The 19,289-nt window shown below is 40.5% G+C and overlaps 1 protein-coding gene across 1 annotated transcript in view; it reads right to left on the reverse strand.

Annotated features, from left to right (window-relative positions):
* RAVER2 (ribonucleoprotein, PTB binding 2) overlaps positions 1–19,289 on the reverse strand; it is a 155,499-nt gene that overhangs the window by 125,160 nt on the left and 11,050 nt on the right. The window contains exon 2 of the mRNA XM_021096539.1: positions 2,228–2,294. Within this exon, the coding sequence (XP_020952198.1) occupies positions 2,228–2,294 (67 nt within the window). The remainder of the gene's footprint in view (positions 1–2,227; positions 2,295–19,289) is intronic.

Here is a 19,289-nt window from a genome sequence, read left to right on the forward strand (position 1 = left end):
TATTGTATTTTTCATCTCTGGTTCCTTATATCTTCGAACTCCTTGTTAAAAACATTAACGTCTCACCCTGTTCCTCCTTTCTTCTCCAAAGTTCTCTGATCATCCTAACAATCACTACCTTTAACTATTTCGCAGGTATATTGCCTATTTCCACTTCCTTTAGTGCTTCTGGAGTTTTATCTTATTCTTTCATTTGGAACATGTTCCTTTGTCACCTCACTTTTCCTAACTTGCTGTTTCTTCCTCTGTGTACCTGGTAGGTTGGTTACACGTCCCAACCTTGAAGAAATGGTATTTTGAAGACGTCCTATGTATGCCAACAGCACATGCCTTTCCGGTCATTAGAGTTCCAGGCTCTGGGGGGGGGTACCCTCTATGTGGGCTGCATGAGTCCTTCTATTGTTGGGGGTTGACTATTGTGGGAAGTGTGGTAGGTGTGGCTACCTGCTCTGGTTGGTTGCCAGGCCCTGCCTTCTAAGGCGGCTGCCAGTGGTTGGTTGGTGGGACCGTGTCTCAAGCTGAAGAGCCCCAGGAGATTCAGGAACTAGTTCTGCCTCTCTCGTTGGCAGAGATGCATTCTAGGGGGTAGGGTGGTTGCAGGGCTAAGGTTCCTAATCTAGTTTCAGCCTGCTGCTGGATGAGGCTGCTTCCTGATATGTCTGGCTGCAAGTTCTGGTGTCCTAAAGCTACTGCTATCCCACTGGCTGGATTCTGGGTCAGCTGGCTAAGAAGCCCAAAGAATCTTGGAGCTGGTGTTGGCCTGCTGGTGCGCAGGGTTGGGGCCCAGGGTGTCCCAGGGCTAGTGCCAGCTCACTGGTAGGCAAAGACAGGCCCCAGGTTTTCTAATTACAGGGCCCTGGGGTTCACAAAGCTGGTGTCTCTCCATGAGTAAGTGGTGCTGGATCCCAGGTACCATGGACTACAGGGTCTAAGATGCCTTAGATATGGTATTGGCCTGCTGGTGGGCAGGGCCAGGGCCTGGGGGGCCCAGGGCTGGTTTCATCCTGCTGTTGTGTTGGCTAGATCCTGCAGGGCACACTGTGGTGCTATGGTAGTCCTGAAGCTGTGTCTACCCACTGGTGTGTCGGGTTGGGGTCCAGGAGACTGGTGCCTGCCCACTGGTGGGTAAAATCAGGGTCTGGGGCCTGTGCCACCCCACTGGCAGGCAGAATTGGGTCCTGGGGCCTCTGACGTCAGGGACCAGGGATCCCAGAGCTGGTGTCAGACCACTGGTGGGTGAAGCTGAGGGCCAGGGGCCATCAAGACTCCTGCTGGCTCACTGATGGGTGGAGCCAGGTCCCAGGATCTCTGGCTGCAGGACTCTGGATATCCTTGAGCTGGTTTTTGCCCATTGGTGCATGGGGCTGGTTCCTGAATCTGGTGGCTGCGGAGTCCTGAGTGTCCTAAAGCTGGTGTTTGCCTCCAGGCAGGTGGTGCTGGTTCCTGGGGCAGCTGGTCTGAGAGGCTCAAAGTGTTTTAGAGCTGGTGCAGGCCTGCTGGTAAGTGGGCTGGCTCCTGCCATAGCGAGCTTCAAGGTTGTGGTAGTCTTGGGGCTGGTGCCTGCCTAATGGTGTGTAGGCTGATACTCGTGATATCCTGGGGCTTGTGTCTGCCACTTGAGTGTGAGTCTGGTTGAGAAGCTAGAGCCAGCTCCCTTGTGGGCAGGGCCACAGGGTCTTGGGGCTGGTGCCTGCCCCCTGGTGGTTCAGGTTGGATCCTGTGGTCTCTGGCTACAGGGCCCTGGGGGTCCTGGCTCCTACTTATGGACTGATATGTGGGCTGGTCCTCGCCCCTCTGGTACACAGAGCCAGGTGCTAGGGTGGCTGTGGGCTCAAGAGGTTGTAAGGCAGCCTGCCTGTTGGTGAGGAAGCTGTGTCCCTACCCTGTTAGTTGCGTGGCCTGATGCATCCCAGAATGGCTGGTGGGCAGGGTCAGGTCAGGCACTAATAAGCTAGAAGAAGTATTTCAAAATGCTGCTTGCCAGCACCAGTGTCCATTGGTAAAAGGAGCTCCCCAACGGCTGTCACCAATACCATATGAATTTATGTGATTAAAATTTAGAATAATAATATTATCTTCAGAAAATAAAGGATGTGACATTTATATTGCTTAATGCTTAAGAATTTCATAGATTAGCTTAAGAATAAAAAGACACTAAGCTTTTTTGATTGATAATGACAACAGGCAGAATTAAAATAAATTCAGATGCTTAGAATGGAAATCTTACCTGTTCGCTTATTTCTGTCTACATAACAATACTTTAACTCATAGTCTTGTAATAAATCGTGAACTTCCTGAAAGAGACAAAACAGGAACCTAATAAACACACGAATGACATTTAGTGGGTAATCCAGCTGTATTTGCCTATCATCATCACTGCCACCACCACCCCTCCATGTAAAAAATCTTCCATGGGTCTCCATCACTTACTGACTGACTTATTTATTTTTAATTTCTTATTAGAGTATAGCTGATCTACAAAGTTGTGCCAAATTATTCTGTACAGCAAAGTTACTCAGTCATATATATATATATATATTCATATTCCCCTTCTTATATTATCTTCCATCATGGTCTATCCCAAGAGACTGGATATAGTTCCCTGTGCTGTACAGTAGGATGTCATTGCTTTATCCATTCTAAATGTAATAGTTTGCGTCTACTAACACTAAACTCCCAGTCCATCCCACTCCCTCCCTCTCCCCCTCCATCACTTATTTAAATGAAAGACATTCAAGGCCCAGCAGATATTGGTACTAACCTACCTCCTCAAACACACCTCCCAAAATATCCCTCTACAGCCCATGTTCCTGCTCAGATGAACACTTATTATCTCAGGAGATGACTATGCACATTCTTCACTCTGAATTTATACTGACACCCTGACCTCGCATGGGCCTGACACACCCCTACAGCTCCCAATGGTTACCTGAAATCACATGCATCCTTTGAAAGCCTAGCTCAAATGTTCTTTCACCATGAGGCTTTTTCCAGTTCTTTTCCACAGAACGTCACCTCTCCCACCTCTATGCTAGCAATGGTCATACTTTAAGCCTCTCTTACAGAAATAATACTAAACATTTCTATTTGTATACTATATACTAGGTTTTTAACAAGTTTTACACCTGTAGATAGCTGTACTACCAGCATGTAGAAAAAATGAATATAAATTGTAAACCTAATTTATAGATCCCTGGGTATGAAAACAAGTAATAACCACCAAGATGTGGTATATGGTCCAGTTTATTTCCTCTTGGCTCTCTAAGATGTTTAAACTGACTTTGTTTGTTCAGCTTCTATTACTAACCCAGTCTGAACTTTTAAATTCTGCTATCATAACGTCCATCCACCTGGAAAAATACAGTATATTTCCTCTATTTTGCCCTAATCCTTTCTGTTACATTGATAATACCTATGTAGAGAAACTATATTTTTTTATATTACTTATATTGCTTTGAATATGCTAAGCACTCAAATACTCATTAAAGTGAATATACTTTATTTTGTCATTGACTTGACATTAGCCTTGAAAATTTTACTCATAATATACGACAGATGTAGCTATTATTTTTTAAAGGAATTGGACTATCACATAAGTGGACATGTGGACCTCAGATTAGAGAGGAACAGGCAACCTGTTCTAATTGCCAATGAATCAGCTAAACTGACATTAAGTGCTAGTATGTTCAGTTTGCAATCTAAATTAATTCAATGACATTTTTATAGTTAACATTCATTGAACTTTTACTGGCTACCAGAGCACTGACCTCAGCCTGCTTATTAAAAACCAGGAAACAAGAGCAGTGCAAATTCAAGGAACTTGCCAATCTTACACTTAGTAGTTTGTTGAGTGTAGATTCACCAATTGGTGTGGTTCCAGGGACCACACTCTTAACTTGTATGCTTTACTGTCTTGTTCCTTCCAGGATTAACTGAAAACAGTACACTATCACTAACAGTTACCAAAAAAACACCGCTAGTGCCACAATACATGATCATACAGAAATGGAGAATAAATAAGAGGGCAATTACAAGTTGAGAAATATTTTCCCTTTCAACCCAGTGCAAAGTGGGGGAAGGACGGATATAAAAGGCAAAATATAAAAACGGTGATGGGTGAAAAAAAGACAGTAATCTTTGACATAAGAAAGATAAGAAAGGTAAATTTGATAATTTAGTATTATTTCCTAGTTAACTCAATATTAGAAATGTTTAAAAATATATATACACATACGGGGGAGTTCCTGTCATGACTCAGTGGTTAACAAATACGACTAGCATCCACGAGGAAGTGGGTTCAACCCCTGGCCTCACTCAGTGAGTTAAGGATCTGGCATTGCCATGAGCTGTGGTGTAGGTCACAGCTGCAACTCAGATCCCAAGTTGCTGTGGCTGTGGTGTAGGCTGGCAGCTGCAGCTCCAATTCAACCCCTAGCCTGGGAACCTCCATATGCTGCAGATGAGGCCCTAAAAAGATAAAAGACAATATATATATATTGGACATGGACTAGTTTATATATTACTATTGAAGCTGACAGTGTCAACAGCCTGAACCTAGCCAGAACATAGATTGGGACTTGAACCCAAGGTTTTATTTTTGTTTTTTTCTTTCTTTTTGTCTTTTTAGGGCCACACCCATGGCATATGGCACACCCATGGCATATATTGTCTTTTATCTTTTTAGGGCCTCATCTGCAGCATATGGAGGTTCCCAGGCTAGGGGTCTAATCAGAGCTGTAACTGCCAGCCTATGGTATAGCCAAGGCAATGCGGGATCCGAGCTGTGTCTGTGACCTACGCCACAGCTCAGAGCAACGCCAGATCCTTAACCCACTGAGCGAGGCCGGGGACTGAACCTGCAACCTCATGGTTCCTAGTCGGATTCGTTAATCACTGCGCCATGACGAGAACTACTAAACGCAAGGTTTTAAATTAGAATCACTCACCCTGTGTCTGCACTCACTGAAGTTCAGGTTCTTCATGTCTCCACACAGAAGGAATTCAGCGAGAGACAAGGTGATAGGCAAGAAATAGATTTATTAGGATAGGACGCTTGTGAGAGATGCAAGCGGGCAGGCAAGGAGGCTCTGTCCCGGAAGATCCGTGGGCTACAGGTTTATCATCCAAGGAGAGTGGTGGTTGGAAAAGACCGCCTCTTCCTTTCTGGGCGTAGCAGCTTCTCCTTGGTAGCTGGTAAGGCGGGCATTGAAATCAGCAGAAGGGCAGTCCCCAAACTCCAGCCCTTGGTCTGAACCTGAATGCAGGCTTCATTCCACCCCCTCACCCAACTTGAGGCAATTCTCGCACTTCCACTCGTCAAGCAAGCCTGCCTTGTTCCGATGGCTTTTTTGAGCCCTTTATTAACTTACAGTGATGTCCCAACTTACAGAGATTTCCCTATCTATGATCCTCTACTGGGACTTCTACAACGACCTGTGCCTACTCCATCCCTATCGCTAGAGCAATTTTTTTTTATCTTGTAAAGGTCAATGTTTCCTTGGAGAACACTCGTTAGGAAAACACAACTCTCTCAGCTGCACACCATACACATCTTGCCAGAGGGTTAACTTAATACTTTGTATAGAAGGTGACACGGTTTTGTTTGAAGGGATCTACTGCTGTATGCTTTTAGTTGCACAGTCTCTAATCTCTCATTTCACTAGTTAACAGCTGTCAAATGCCAGATAAAGAAAACAGGATACTGCTCTTCGCTTTATTAAGTATCCGTAAACAAATGACATGCTATGTAGCTCACTTAGCTGAAGGAACCACCTGAGACAGAGTTTTCAAAAAAACATTTCGCAAGTTGGAAATTTTGTTTTTAAAACACCCATGTTTCTAATCGTAGCTTCCCTATGTATCAGATGTGGAATACAGATTTTGTGCACTGGGAAACTTTGCAAAGTTTCCTGCAAAGGAAAAAAAAAAACAATGTTTTTTCCATGCCCTGGTTGTTTCGACCCATGCAAAAGTGGGTCACCCCTCAATCTGAGCCTCAGCAAGTTGGCCAAATTAAAAACTTAAAACCTGAAAAAGAGTCCTAGCAACCATTTGCCAAAATTCTACTATGCTCCACCACACAAAACCGAAAGGACTACAATTATGTCTCCCTGTACTAATCTAGCTTTCTAATAATAGTTCCATTAATTTACAAGCTAATTTTATGGAATAAAGCAGCACCTTTGATGAAAACACTCTGTCCTCTGACTGGTAATAATCAATGACAAGTTTCTTAGGGTAAAATGCATTCATCAAAATTGCTAATTATTAGATAGCTTTAGTAACCTACTTCCAGACCAGATTCCCCCATCAGTCCCTGGAATTAAACAAAAACTTCTCCACGTATGAAATGTTTTCTGAGGAGAGGTTCAATAGCTTCCAACTCAAAGCAGTGCGTCAACAACCCTCCTAAAAATTACATAATCATTGTTCTAGCTGATGTGGCCTCCTTCCTGAATGAAACCCAGTCATAGGTTTAAACTTGAATCACAGTGTCTTCTAAGCTCTTCTTTCAGAGATTCAAGTACTCTTCTTTTAAATTCTACTTCTATTGGCAATGAAACAAATATTTTTATTTAACATTGTAAGTGATTTGATAATACAAAAGGATTATCTGTAATGTATATTCTGAGGCATACCAATAATATAAGCACCCAGGGACTCAACATAAAACTTAAAGCCTGTAACCCTGGCAACATCCATCCATGGAACTCTGCTTTCCTTCACTAGATTCCCCATAGCTGGAGTTCTCACTGGGGTTTCTCTCCCCAAACGAACCTGAGCTTGATAAAAAATGGTATTATGCTAGTTTTATTCTTCTGTGCCTTGCTTTTTGTACTCAGTCTTATGTTTCTAAAATTCACTCAGGATCCACATGGCTACGGCTCATTTTTTTCACTACTGTTTAATATTCCATTCTATGATTTTAGTATTATTTACATACTTTTCTATCAGTGAATATACGATTGGTTCCCAGGTTGTTGCTATTTATATACATTTTTAAAACGAACTACCCTCTTCTTAAAAACTGTATGTATTTCCTGGCCTTCATATGCAAACATTTCGGATACAGTGAAATTCCTGGGTTATACACATGCAAATGATCATCTTTACCAGAAAGAGCCTTTTTTTTTTTTTTTTTTTACCAGAATAACTGTAACAGTTTACACTTCCAGCAACAGCAGAGGAGAGTCCTTACAAAGCTTCGTTTTATCAGAGACTGAAACTGTGTCAATTTAGTGGATATAAAACCATACCTCATTGCACTCTTGGCTTGTATCCCCTAAGGCAAGGCATTGTGATGATTAGTTTTGTGTGAACTTGGCTACAGAATCCAGTTATTTACTTACACACTAATCTAAGTGTTGCTATAAAGACATCGTATAGATAGAATTAAGATCTACAATCAGTTGAAGTGGAAGAGATCCTCTTAGATAATGTGGGTGGTCTTCATATAATCAGTTGAAGACCTGAAGAGAAAAAAGCAGCGGTATTCCAGAAAAGAAGAACTCCTGCATCACCACCTGCCTGAGTTTCTAGCTTGCTGGTATACCTTACAGATTTTAGCCTAGCCAGCCCCCACAATCAAGCAATTTCTCCCTATACATATGTACATAATATAAATACATATTAACTTAAGTATTACATAAATCTGTTTCTCAGAAGAACTTTGATACAGATAACTTTTCATATTTCTTTACCTTTTATTTATTTCCTCTTCTGATAAACATTTACTTGTCTCAATCACTTATTTTTCTATTGTGTTTGTCTTTTCTTTTATTGACATATAGTAATTATTTTTTTAATATTCTGGATACAAATCCTTTGTTGGGAAGCATATATGTATTCCCCTACTAAGTGGTCGGTCATTTTGTTTATTTGTGGGTATTGTTGGTAAAGTGAAGTTTTTCATTTAATGAAGCCAAGTTTATCCAATTTTTTCCTTTACAATTTATGTTTTTTGTGCCTTAAGAAATCCTTTTCTGACCAAGGTCATAAACGTATTTTGTCCTAAACATAGATAAGACATTCTCTAACATAAATTGTACCCATGTTTTCTTAGGTCAGTCTCCCAAGGCAACAGAAATAAAAATAAAAATAAACCAGTGGGACCTAATCAAACTTAGAAGCTTTTGGAAAGGAAACCATAAACAAAATGAAAAGACAACATTTGGACTGGGAGAAAATATTTGTAAATGAGGCAACAAAGAAGGAATTCATTTTCAAAATATACAAACAGCACATACAACTCAATGATAAAAAAACAGCAACCCAACTGAAAAATGGGCAGAAGACCCAAATAGACATTTCTCCAAAGAAGACAGCCAGATGGCCAACAGGCACATGAAAGGATGCTCAACATCACTGAATATTAGAGAAATGCAAGTCAAAACCATAATGAAGTTTCACCCCACACTGGTCAGAGTGTCCTTCATCAAAAAATCTACAAATAACAAATGCTGGAAAGAGTGCAGAGGAAAGGAAACCCTCCTACACTGTTGGTGGGAGCGTAAAATGGTGTGGCCACTATGGAAAACAGTATGGAGGTTCCTCAAAAGACTGAAAATAGATTGACCATGTGATCCCACTCCTGAGCATATATCCGGAGAAAACTGCAATTTGAAAGGATACACAGCCGCACTATTTACAATAGCCAAGCCATGGAAGCAACCTAAATGGTCATCGCCAGATGAATGGACAAAGATGTGGTTCACATATACGATGGAATATGACTCAGCCCTGAAAAAGAATGAAATCACGCCATTTGCAGCAACATGGATGGGCCTAGAGATGATCATACTAAATGAAGTCAGAAAGAGAACTATAAATACCATGCCACTTACACATGGAATCTAAAATATAACGCAAAGACTCACAGACATGGAGAACAGACTTACGACTGCTAAGGGGGAGGGATGGATTGGGAGTTTGGGATTAGCAGATGCAAACTATTTTATATAAAATGGTTAAACAACAAGGTCCTACTGGCTGGCACAAAGAACTATATTCAACATCCTGTGATAAGCCATAATGGAAAAGAACATGAAAAAGAATGTGTGTATATATACATAAGCATGCGTGTGTGTATACATGTATAACAATCATTTCACTGTATAGTAGAAATTAGCACAGTATTGTAAATCAACTATACATCAATAAAATAATTTTTTAAAAAGATATTTTGTCTTCCCCAAGTTTTTAATTTTTTTCTTTTCTTTTTTTTCTTGTCTTTGTGCCCTTTCTAGGGCCACTCCCGCGGCATATGGAGGTTCCCAGGCTAGGGGTGTAATCAGAGCTATAGCTGCTGGCCTACACCACAGCCACAGCAACTGGGGATCCAAGCTGCGTCTGTGACCTCCACCACAGCTCACGGCAACTCTGGATCCTTAACCCACTGAGCAAGGCCAGGGATCAAACCTGAAACCTTGTGGTTCCTAGTCGGATTTGTCAACCACTGAGCCATGACGGGAACTCCTAATTTTTTTTTTTTTTTTCTTTCATTTGTCAGTTTTTAGTCAGCTGGAGTCAGCCATCTTATTCCAGCCATAATTTCCAGTACAACTTTGAACAGAAGTGACTCTGGTATTGCTCCCAATCTTAAGGGGAAATTTTTCAATAGTTCACCATTGAATATGATGGCTTTTGGGTTTTCTAGATTATCTTTAAGGTTGAGGAACCTCTGTTCCTGTTTGCTGAGTTTTTCTTATGAATAGGTTTTAATGTTATCAAATGCTTTTTCTGTATCTATCAGGATAACTTAAGTCCCATCTTCATGCCAGTGATCTCCCAATTTTTATTTCTATCTCAAATTTCTCTTCCTCACCTACATATGCTATTGCTTGCTTAACGCTGCGTTTGAATGTTAGACAATACTTTTTTTGGCTCAACACAAGGCCTATCATATGATACCTTTCATGATATTGGCTGAGTAAATGCAGTGTCAATTTTAACTTGGCTAAATTTTTAACAGCTTTCAATGCAGCTGTTCTTAAGTTCATTTGAATACCAACTTATTGCCAGGGGAACATTTTGACTTGGCCTAACAAACTTAATAAAACTTCAGCTTTTTTATTAGCAGGATAATAATAATAATTTACCAAATGCTTACTTTACCCCAGGCACTTTATTAAAATAATCTTGTTTAACCCTAACAAATCCATGTTCTGGATTTTAAAGTCGAATGTTATTATCCAGACTTTAAAGCTGAGGATATTGAAACCTACTGAAGGGACTTCTATGGACAGTATGTCATGAATCTGGGATTCAAACCCGGGTTGATAGATTCTAGAGCAAACACAATGAACTGCTATACTATATTGTATCCTAAGGATCACCAATACAAAAATAAAAACTATAAGCTACTCATTCCCATCATATTCCTAACATTTACTGCCTTATTGTCCTCCTGAGGACAGAGATCAAGGTAAGAACAAAATTTGAGAGATATAAATATATATATACATATAATTTTACTTTCTTTCTTTTCTTTTTTTTTTTTTTGTCTTTTTGCCTTTTCTAGGGCCGCTCCTGCGGCATATGGAGATTCCCAGGCTAGGGGTATACTCAGAGCTGTAGCCACTGGCCTACATCAGAGGCACAGCATCACGGGATCTGAGCCGTGTCTTCGACCTACACCACAGCTCAAGGCAATGCCGAATCCTTAACCCACTGAGCAAAGCCAGGGATCGAACCGGCAACCTCATGGTTCCTAGTCAGATTCGTTAACCACTGAGCCACGACGGGAACTCCTAATTTTACTTTCTGACAGCCAGATATCTGAATGCAGCACTCCCTTGTATAATGGATCCTCATTTCCCTTAAAATAAAATCCAAGGGCGTTCTCATCGTGGCGCAGTGGTTAACGAATCCGACTAGGAACCATGAGGTTGTGGGTTCGTTCCCTGCCCTTGCTCAGTGGGTTGGGGATCCGGCGTTGCTGTGAGCCGTGGTGTAGGTTGCAGACGTGGCTCGGATCCCAAGTTGCTGTGGCTCTGGTGTAGGCCGGTGGCTACAGCTCCAATTAGACCCCTAGCCTGGGAACCTCCATATGCCGCAGGAGCGGCCCTAGAAATGGCAAAAACAAGACCAAAAAAATAAAAAATAAAAAAAAAATAAAATCCAAACTCCCTTAAATGATGACGAATCATCTGGTTCTACTTAGTGTGCTTGCCTTATACTGAACCACTAGCTCGCTCAAACTCTATGTCTCAGCCACAACACACTAATTCTTGGCCATGCCTTTTCTTCTAAGACTTTGTGTATCTTGTCACTACTGCTATGAACATGCCTCGTCTCTCACTCTCTCCCTTCCCCTAGTTAATTCCCCCCATCCCCCCACCCCCGCTCCCATATCAGATTAAATGAGTTTCTCTAAGAGGCCTTTCTGAATCTCTCAAATGTGGAGCAGGTATCTATCTTTTGTCCTCCCATAGCCTTTTTTACTTTCTCCATCACAACACTTAACGGCACCTATCATCCGCACTCTAACTGCTTATAGGCCTGTATCTTCAGGAGACTGTAGGCTTAGCAATAGCAAATACCATGTATCTGCCTTGCTCATAAAAAAGACTCCAACATCTAGCAAAAAGCAGACTTTGAATATTTGTTAAGGGCACGAATATTTGTTTCTACAGATTACCTTCTTCAACTCCAATACTGCATTTTTCCCCTGAGATTATTTTACGATCTGAACATAAACCAATATGTTTAAAGTGCTCAAAAAGAAAAAAAAAATTTGAAAATACCTTCCTTATACTAACCTAACTCACTTCCTCTTTAAAGAACAATTAATATTATACCTCTAGCAACAAGAGGCTCTCCTTGAGCAATTTTTCCTTGCAGATATCCCTAGGAGATACATTTATTTTTGTTTTAATTTTTTATTATAGTCAATTTACAATGTTCTGGCAATTTTTGCTGTATAGCAAAGTGATCCAGTTTTACATATACATACACACACACATAAATATATATTCTTTTTCTCACATTATCCCAGGAGAGACATTTAGATATCCATCTCTCCCAAAGAATCACAGTACCTAAATCACAATCTCTTCTCTGACACAAATGTTTTCTCTTTTAAATATCACCTGAATGTATTGCTGTATTCATTTGCCCCTGCTGTGCAACAAATTATTATAAATTAAACTACTTAAAACAACATAAAACAACATCCATTTATTACCACTCAGTTCTGGCGGTCAAAAGCTCAGGAAGGCTCAAATGACTTTCCTGCTTAGGGGTCTCTCGAGGCCAAAATAAGACAAGGCAGGCTGGGCTCTTACCTGGAGACTCTGAGGAAGAACGCTCTTCTACTCCTTAAGGCAGTTAGCAAATTTAGTTTCCTTCGGTTGTAGAAACTGAAGTTCTCATTCCTCAAGGGCCCCAGAGAGCACTCAACTCCTGGGGACTGCTTTAAAATCCTTGTGCGGGGTTCCCTTCATCTTCAAACCCAGCAACAGTGCATCAAATCCCTGCTGTGCTTCAAATCCTTCCATCTCTCCCTCTGCCACTAGCCGGAGAAAGCTCTTTGCTTTTAAAGGGCTAGTGTGATTAGATATGGCTCACCTGGGTAATCTCCCTTTTGATAATGCCAGTTGAGTAGTAACCTTAATTATATCTGCAAACATCCCCTTTGGTCCTGTAGCAATCACACATGTGATACCCATTCCACGGATGAGAAATCTGAGGGGGAGGGGCACTTCTAAATTCCACCTAGGGCAGCTACCACTAGTAATCACTATCACTTACTGCATCCTTACATATACTTTACCCAAAATATGTTATCTGATATGGCAGGTTTCAGAGCTCAGGCAAGGTGAAGGAACATTTGCCCAGGAGAGAAAGTCCAAGCACAGAACATCAGAACGTGAGGAGGCCGTCTGGCCAGCGGAGCATCCCAGTACAGGAGGAAGGAGCCTATGCTGGGTCAGGTGGCTGTCTGCACAGAGAAGACACCTACAGTGGCGACGGGAGATGGTCACTTACAGGAGGATTGTTCAAACAGATATGTTAAGGACAATGAACACCAGGCTTCTCACCATCAGAAAAAGAAGTAACAAATATGGGAGAAAACCAAAAAGAACGCTACGGTATTAGCCTGCAATTTGATGTATCCATGTGAAGCCATTACTTCCGATAGATATAGGTGTGAATATATGTGTGTACACACACCCATACCATACACTCATATAGTCTCTGGCTCTGCTCCCTAAGAGGAACTCAATGCCAATGAGTCCATCGAGCTTCCAGATCTTGGCCTCTTAATAGTATTTTCCCCTAAAGGAAACTAGGCTCTATAATAGGCATCTAGGGCTGCCATGACAGAACATCATAGACAACAGACACTTAACTTCCTCACAGTTCTAGAAGCTAGAATTCTGAGATCAGGGTTCTGTTGATTTGGTTTCTGCTGAGATCTCTCTTCCTGGCTAGCAGATGGCCACCTCCTCACTAGGTCCTGATGCGGCTTTTCCTTGGTGCTTGCACATGCTGGGGTAGGGCTGAGGGTGAAGGGCAGAGGAGAAAGAGAGCTCTCTGCTGTTTTTTTTTTTTTTTTTTTTTTTCCTAATGACATTAATCCTATCAGATACTGGTCCCGTTTTCTGACCTCCTTTAAATTTAAGTACTTCTACAGAGCTTCAGTCTCCAAATACATCCACACTGGGGGCTGGTGCTTCAATATACGAATTTGGAAGAACGCAAATGTTCAGTCCATAGCAGATGGCTTCATCAAATGGGTGATTCAAGAGCTGAAGCACAGAAAGTACAAAATAAAGTGCGACATCGTATTATGTCAAAAGCAGAGGAAGTTCTCCGTGAATGATGAGGACATGTCAAAAGAATACGGGACCAATAGCCAAGATAAAGAAGCAACTTCAGTGTCCATCAAAAGATGAATGGTTAAAGAAGACGTGGTATGTATATACAATGGAATATGAGTCATAAAAATAATGAAAAATTGCCATTTAGAAAAAGCTGGTTGGACCTGAAGGGTATCATTCTTAGTGAAGTTAAGTCAGAGGAAGACAAATACTGTATATACCACTTACACACAGAATATAAAAAATAAAGCAAACAAATGAATGTCACAAAAAAAGAAACAGATTCACAGATGTAGAGAAAACCAGTGGTTACCAGTGGGGAGAGGGAGGTGTGGAGGGGCACAACAGAAGTAGGAGATTAAGAGGTACAAATCACTATGAAATAAACTGCTATAAAATAAATAAGATGCAAGGATGTAATATATAACCCAAGGAATATTGTCAATATTTCATAACTTTAAATGGAGTATCATCTATAAAAATACTGAATCACTAGGTTGTGTGCCTGAAACTAACAAAATTGTAAATCACCTGTATTTTAACTGAAAAAAAAAAAAGGAAATACATCCCTTCCCTTACGAGTTTGCTAGAATTAGTGACTTGTTTTTAAAGAACAGTGACTGGTAAAAATAGCATCTTTACCGAGTGATGGGGTAGACAGCATCTCAGGCAAAGGATCAAGGCTAGCATCACCAGTGCTAAGTCGTGATGATGTCATGGACCCCCTGAAATGAAGTCATCAGCAGCAGGTTTCACTTCTATGGAACACCTCCCCGAATTCCATAACCCTCATCTCTCAAGAGAAAAACATCATACAAACCCAAATGGAGGGGCATTCTAAAAGATTTCTGACACAACCGTCAAGGTCATGAAAGACAAGGAAAAGACTGAGAAACTGGTGCAGAAGAGAAACTAAGGAGACTTGATGACTAAATGAAGTGTGGTGCCCTGGACTGGACCCTGGAACAGGAAAAAGGACATAAGTGAAAAAAACGAATAAATCCAGAGTGTGCAGTTAATAATAATGTGCTAATGTTAATTTCTTAGTCTTGACTGATGTACCTTTGGCTATGTAAGATGTAACATTAGGGGAAACGGGTAAAGAATTTATGTAAACTCCATGCATTATCTTTGTATTTTGGGAGTAAGTCTAAAATTATTCCAGAATTGGAGCTCCTGCTGTGGTGTAATGGTATCAGTGGTATCCACGGAGCGCTGGGATGCAGGTTCAATCCCTGCCCTGGCACAGTGGTTTAAAGGATTCAGCATTGCTACAGCTGCAGAGTAGGTCAAAAGTACAACTCGGATCTGATCCCTGAGAGCAGCATATGACACAGGGCAGCCAATAAAGAAAAAAGAAGTATTCCAAAATAAAAACTTTTATTTAAAAAGAGGACACAGGAGCCAGCTTGAAAAAGCTCCCACTGCGCAAATGTAAAACAATGAAAGGACCAAAGTAAGTAATGATGGTAGTGGAGTATAACCCATTGAATGACATAGTTAACCAAGAGTTTATTTTTGATATAAAGTAATAAATGGATAAATTGAATATCTGAAAGGCAATACAAGTGTATCTCAAAGATACAGTGGGTTTGGTTCCAGACCACTCCTAAAAGCAAGTATTTAAATAAAGTGAGTCACACACTATTTTTTGGTATAAACACATTCCTAAAAAAGTAATGTTTATACCAAATAAAGCATGCAATAGCATTATGCCTAAAAAATGGGAGCTCCCATCATGGCTCAATGGAAACAAATCTGACTAGCATCCACGAGGATGCAGGTTTGATCCCAGGCCTTACTCAGTGGGTTAAGGATCCAGCAGTGCCATGAGCTGTGGTGTAGGTCACAAGTATGGCTCGGATCTGGCATTGCTGTGGCTGTGGTGTAGGCTGGCGGCTACAGCTCCAATTCGACCCCTAGCCTGGGAAACTCCAAATGCCCTAGGTGTGGCCCTAAAGATAATAAAGTACATACCTTAATTTAAAAATACTTTATTGCTAAAAAAAAAACTGTTATCATCTGAGCCTTCAGCACATCATACTTTTTTTTTGCAATAGTAACATCAAAGATTACTAATCACAGATCACCAAAATATAGCAAAAACGAACAAGTTTGAAATATTACAAGGATTACTGAAATGTGATACAGAGACATGAAGTGAGCAAATGCTGTTGGAAAAATGAATCGCAAATAAATCAAAGCAAAATAAAATCAGGTATGCCTGCAGAATATTGACACGGTCTTATTTAAGGCATCTTCTCTCAAAATCCTTATAAATTACAAAGGGGAAAACTTTAAATGTAGAAGCCTAGCAGATGCCTAGCACTTTAATAAAAGTCAATCAGAATGATACCTTTATCAATATGGGACAAATCTAAAACTTGTACTATGCTACAGTCATCAAAACTGTATGGTACTGGCACAAAAACAGAAATGCAGATCAGTGGAACAGGACAGAGAGCCCAGAATTAAACCCATGCCACCTACAATCAACTAATCTATGACAAAGGAGGCAAGAATATACAATGCAGAAAAGTCAGTCCCTTCAATAAGTGGTGCTGGGAAAACTGGACAGCACCATGTATAAGAATGATATTAGAACACTTCCTAACACCACACACAAAAATAAACTCAACATGGATTAACACCTAAATATAAGACCAGATACTGTAAAACTCTTAGAGGAAAACATAGGCTGAATACTCTCTGACATAAGCCTCAGAAATATCTTCTCAGATCTACCTCCTAGAATAATGGACAATAAATGACAGCAAATGACAGCAATGACCATAAAAAACAAAAATAAACAAATAGGACTTAAAAGTTTCTGCACAGCAAAGGAAACCCTAAACAAAACGAAAAGACAGCCCACAGAATGGGAGAAAATATTTGTAAATGAAGCAACTCACAAAGGAGTCATCTCCAAAATTTATAAACACCTCCTGCAGCTCAATACCAAAAAAAACAAGCAAACTCATCAAAAAATGGGCAGAAGATCTAAACAGACAATTCTCCAAAGACATACAGATGGCAAAAAAAACCACATAAAAAGATGTTCAACATCACTCATTATTAGAGAAATGCAAATCAAAACTACAATGAGTTACCACTTTACACCCACCAGAATGGCCGTCATCAAAAAGTCTACAAACAATAAATGCTGGAGAGGGTGTGGAGAAAAGGGAACCCTATTACACTGTTGGTGGGAATGTAAATTGGTGCAATCACTATTGAAAACAGTATGGAAATCCCTCAGAAAACTAAAAATAGAATTACCATTTGATCCAGCAATCCTATTCCTGGGCATCTATCCAGAGAAAACCATGACTCAAAAAGATATATGTACACCAATGTTCATTGCAGCACTATATATAATAGCCAAGATACGGAAAGAACCTAAATGTCCATTGACAGAGGAGTGGATCAAGATGTGGTACATACATACAATGGAATATTACTAAGCCATTAAAAGGAAAGAAATAATGGCATTTGCAGCAACATGGATAGACCTAGAAATTATCATGCTAAGTGAAGTTTAGTCAGACAGTGAGACACCAACGTCATATTCTATCACTTACACGTGGAATCTAAAAAAGGAATACAACTTCTTTGCAGAACAGATACTGACTCACAGACTTTGAAAAACTTAGGGTTTCCAAAGGAGACAGGTTGGGGCTGGAGGATGGTCTGGGGGTTTGGAATGGAAATGCTATAAAACTGGGTTGTGATGATCGCTGTACAGTGATAAATATAATAAAATTCATTTGAGTTAAAAATTTTTTTAGAGAAAAGTAAAACTTACACCACCCTTGATAATCCTGCCAAGCATACATAGCTCGAATCTAATTATGCCAAACTAATCTAATTATATAAAATGTCTAAACTGAAGGACACTGTAAAGTAACTGGCTTGTAATCTTCAAAAGGGGTCAAGGTTATAAAAGACAAGTTAGTCTAGGCTGAAGACTAAAGAGATACAATTAAGTGCAATACATGATTCTGAATTGGATCCTTTCACTGTAAAAAATATTAATGCGACAACTCAAAAAACTTAAACGCAATCGAAAGATCAGATGGCAGTATTTTGAGTTTGATGATAATGATGTGCATGTGCTGAAGAAAGTCCATGTCTCTAGGAAATACCCAATAAAGGTCTCAGGTTAGGAGACACTAGTTCAGAACTCACTCTCAAACCATTCAGGGAAAAAAAAAAAAGTTCTTTGCACCGAACTTAAAACTTTTCTGTAGGTTTGCAATTATTTCAAAATGTAAAATTTTCCAGATTCACATATTCTTGTTTATTGCCATCACTTCTACTCTAGACCAGGATGCAAAACATCCACAAGTTATAAAGCCAGAGAGATGGAGACGAATCTGAACCTTAAAGCATGCAGCTGAATTTGATGGTAGCAGAAGATCCAAAGTCCAGGAAATAAAGGCAAGCTGGGAACTAGAAGCAGATAACCACTGCAGTGGGTTGAGGAAAGATATAAAAACTGATTCATTGGGGCAAAAGGGGTAGGGTGGGGTAGGGTGAGGCTGCGGGAAAGGGGATGGCAGGAAAAGAGGCAAAGGATATGCATACGAATATGGGCTCAAACAAGTGGATGAATTCTAATGCTACTTTGGCATTTAGGTGGTAATAAATGTTTAACAGAAAGCTTCAAACAAAGGAAGAAAATGTGTAAGCATAGGGATGAAGGAAATCTAAAGATAATGACAGTAGGAGTTCCCTGGTGGCTCCGTGGGTTAGGATCCAGCTTTGTCACTGCTGCGGCTCAGGTTTCATCCCTGGCCTGGGAACTTCCACATGCTGTGGGCACAGTCAAAAAAAAAAAAATTTAAAAATAAGGATAATGACAGGGTTTCCGTCCTGGCTCAGTGGAAACGAATCCGGCTAGCATCCATGAGAATGCAGATTCGATCTCTGGCCTCGGTCAGTGGGTTAAGGATCCAGCGCTGCCGTGAGCTGTGGTGTAGGTGGCAGATGCAGCTCGGATCCCCCATTGCTGTGGCTGTGGCATAGGCTGGCGGCTACAGTTCTGATTCGACCCCTAGCGTGGGAAACTCCATAGATGCTGCAGGTGCAGCCCTTAAAAGGAAAAAAAAAAAAAAAAGGATAATGATATTACATAAGCACAAAATTAAGCACCAAAGACCTAGAAAACAAGTTCAGAGACTCAAAATAAGTTAGAGACTCACAAGGTAAAGACTGACAAATCTAACAACAAAAAAGAGCAAAATCTTTCTTAGCAATACTTATTGTGAAAGTGTTGATATATATGTTTCAAAGAGATACATTAGATCAACCTTTGACTTTCAACACATGTTAGGTGGGAAATATTACACTGTAATATCTTGGACTCCAGGGGAAAAAAATTCTGAACATTCACTCTGAACCAGGCACGACATGTTAAGTGTTAGAATTCCTAGGTGACCAGAGAACAATGGGCTCTTACATCCA

Source organism: Sus scrofa, chromosome 6 (genome assembly GCF_000003025.6).
Source record: "Sus scrofa isolate TJ Tabasco breed Duroc chromosome 6, Sscrofa11.1, whole genome shotgun sequence".
In the NCBI taxonomy this organism is placed as follows: domain Eukaryota; kingdom Metazoa; phylum Chordata; class Mammalia; order Artiodactyla; family Suidae; genus Sus; species Sus scrofa.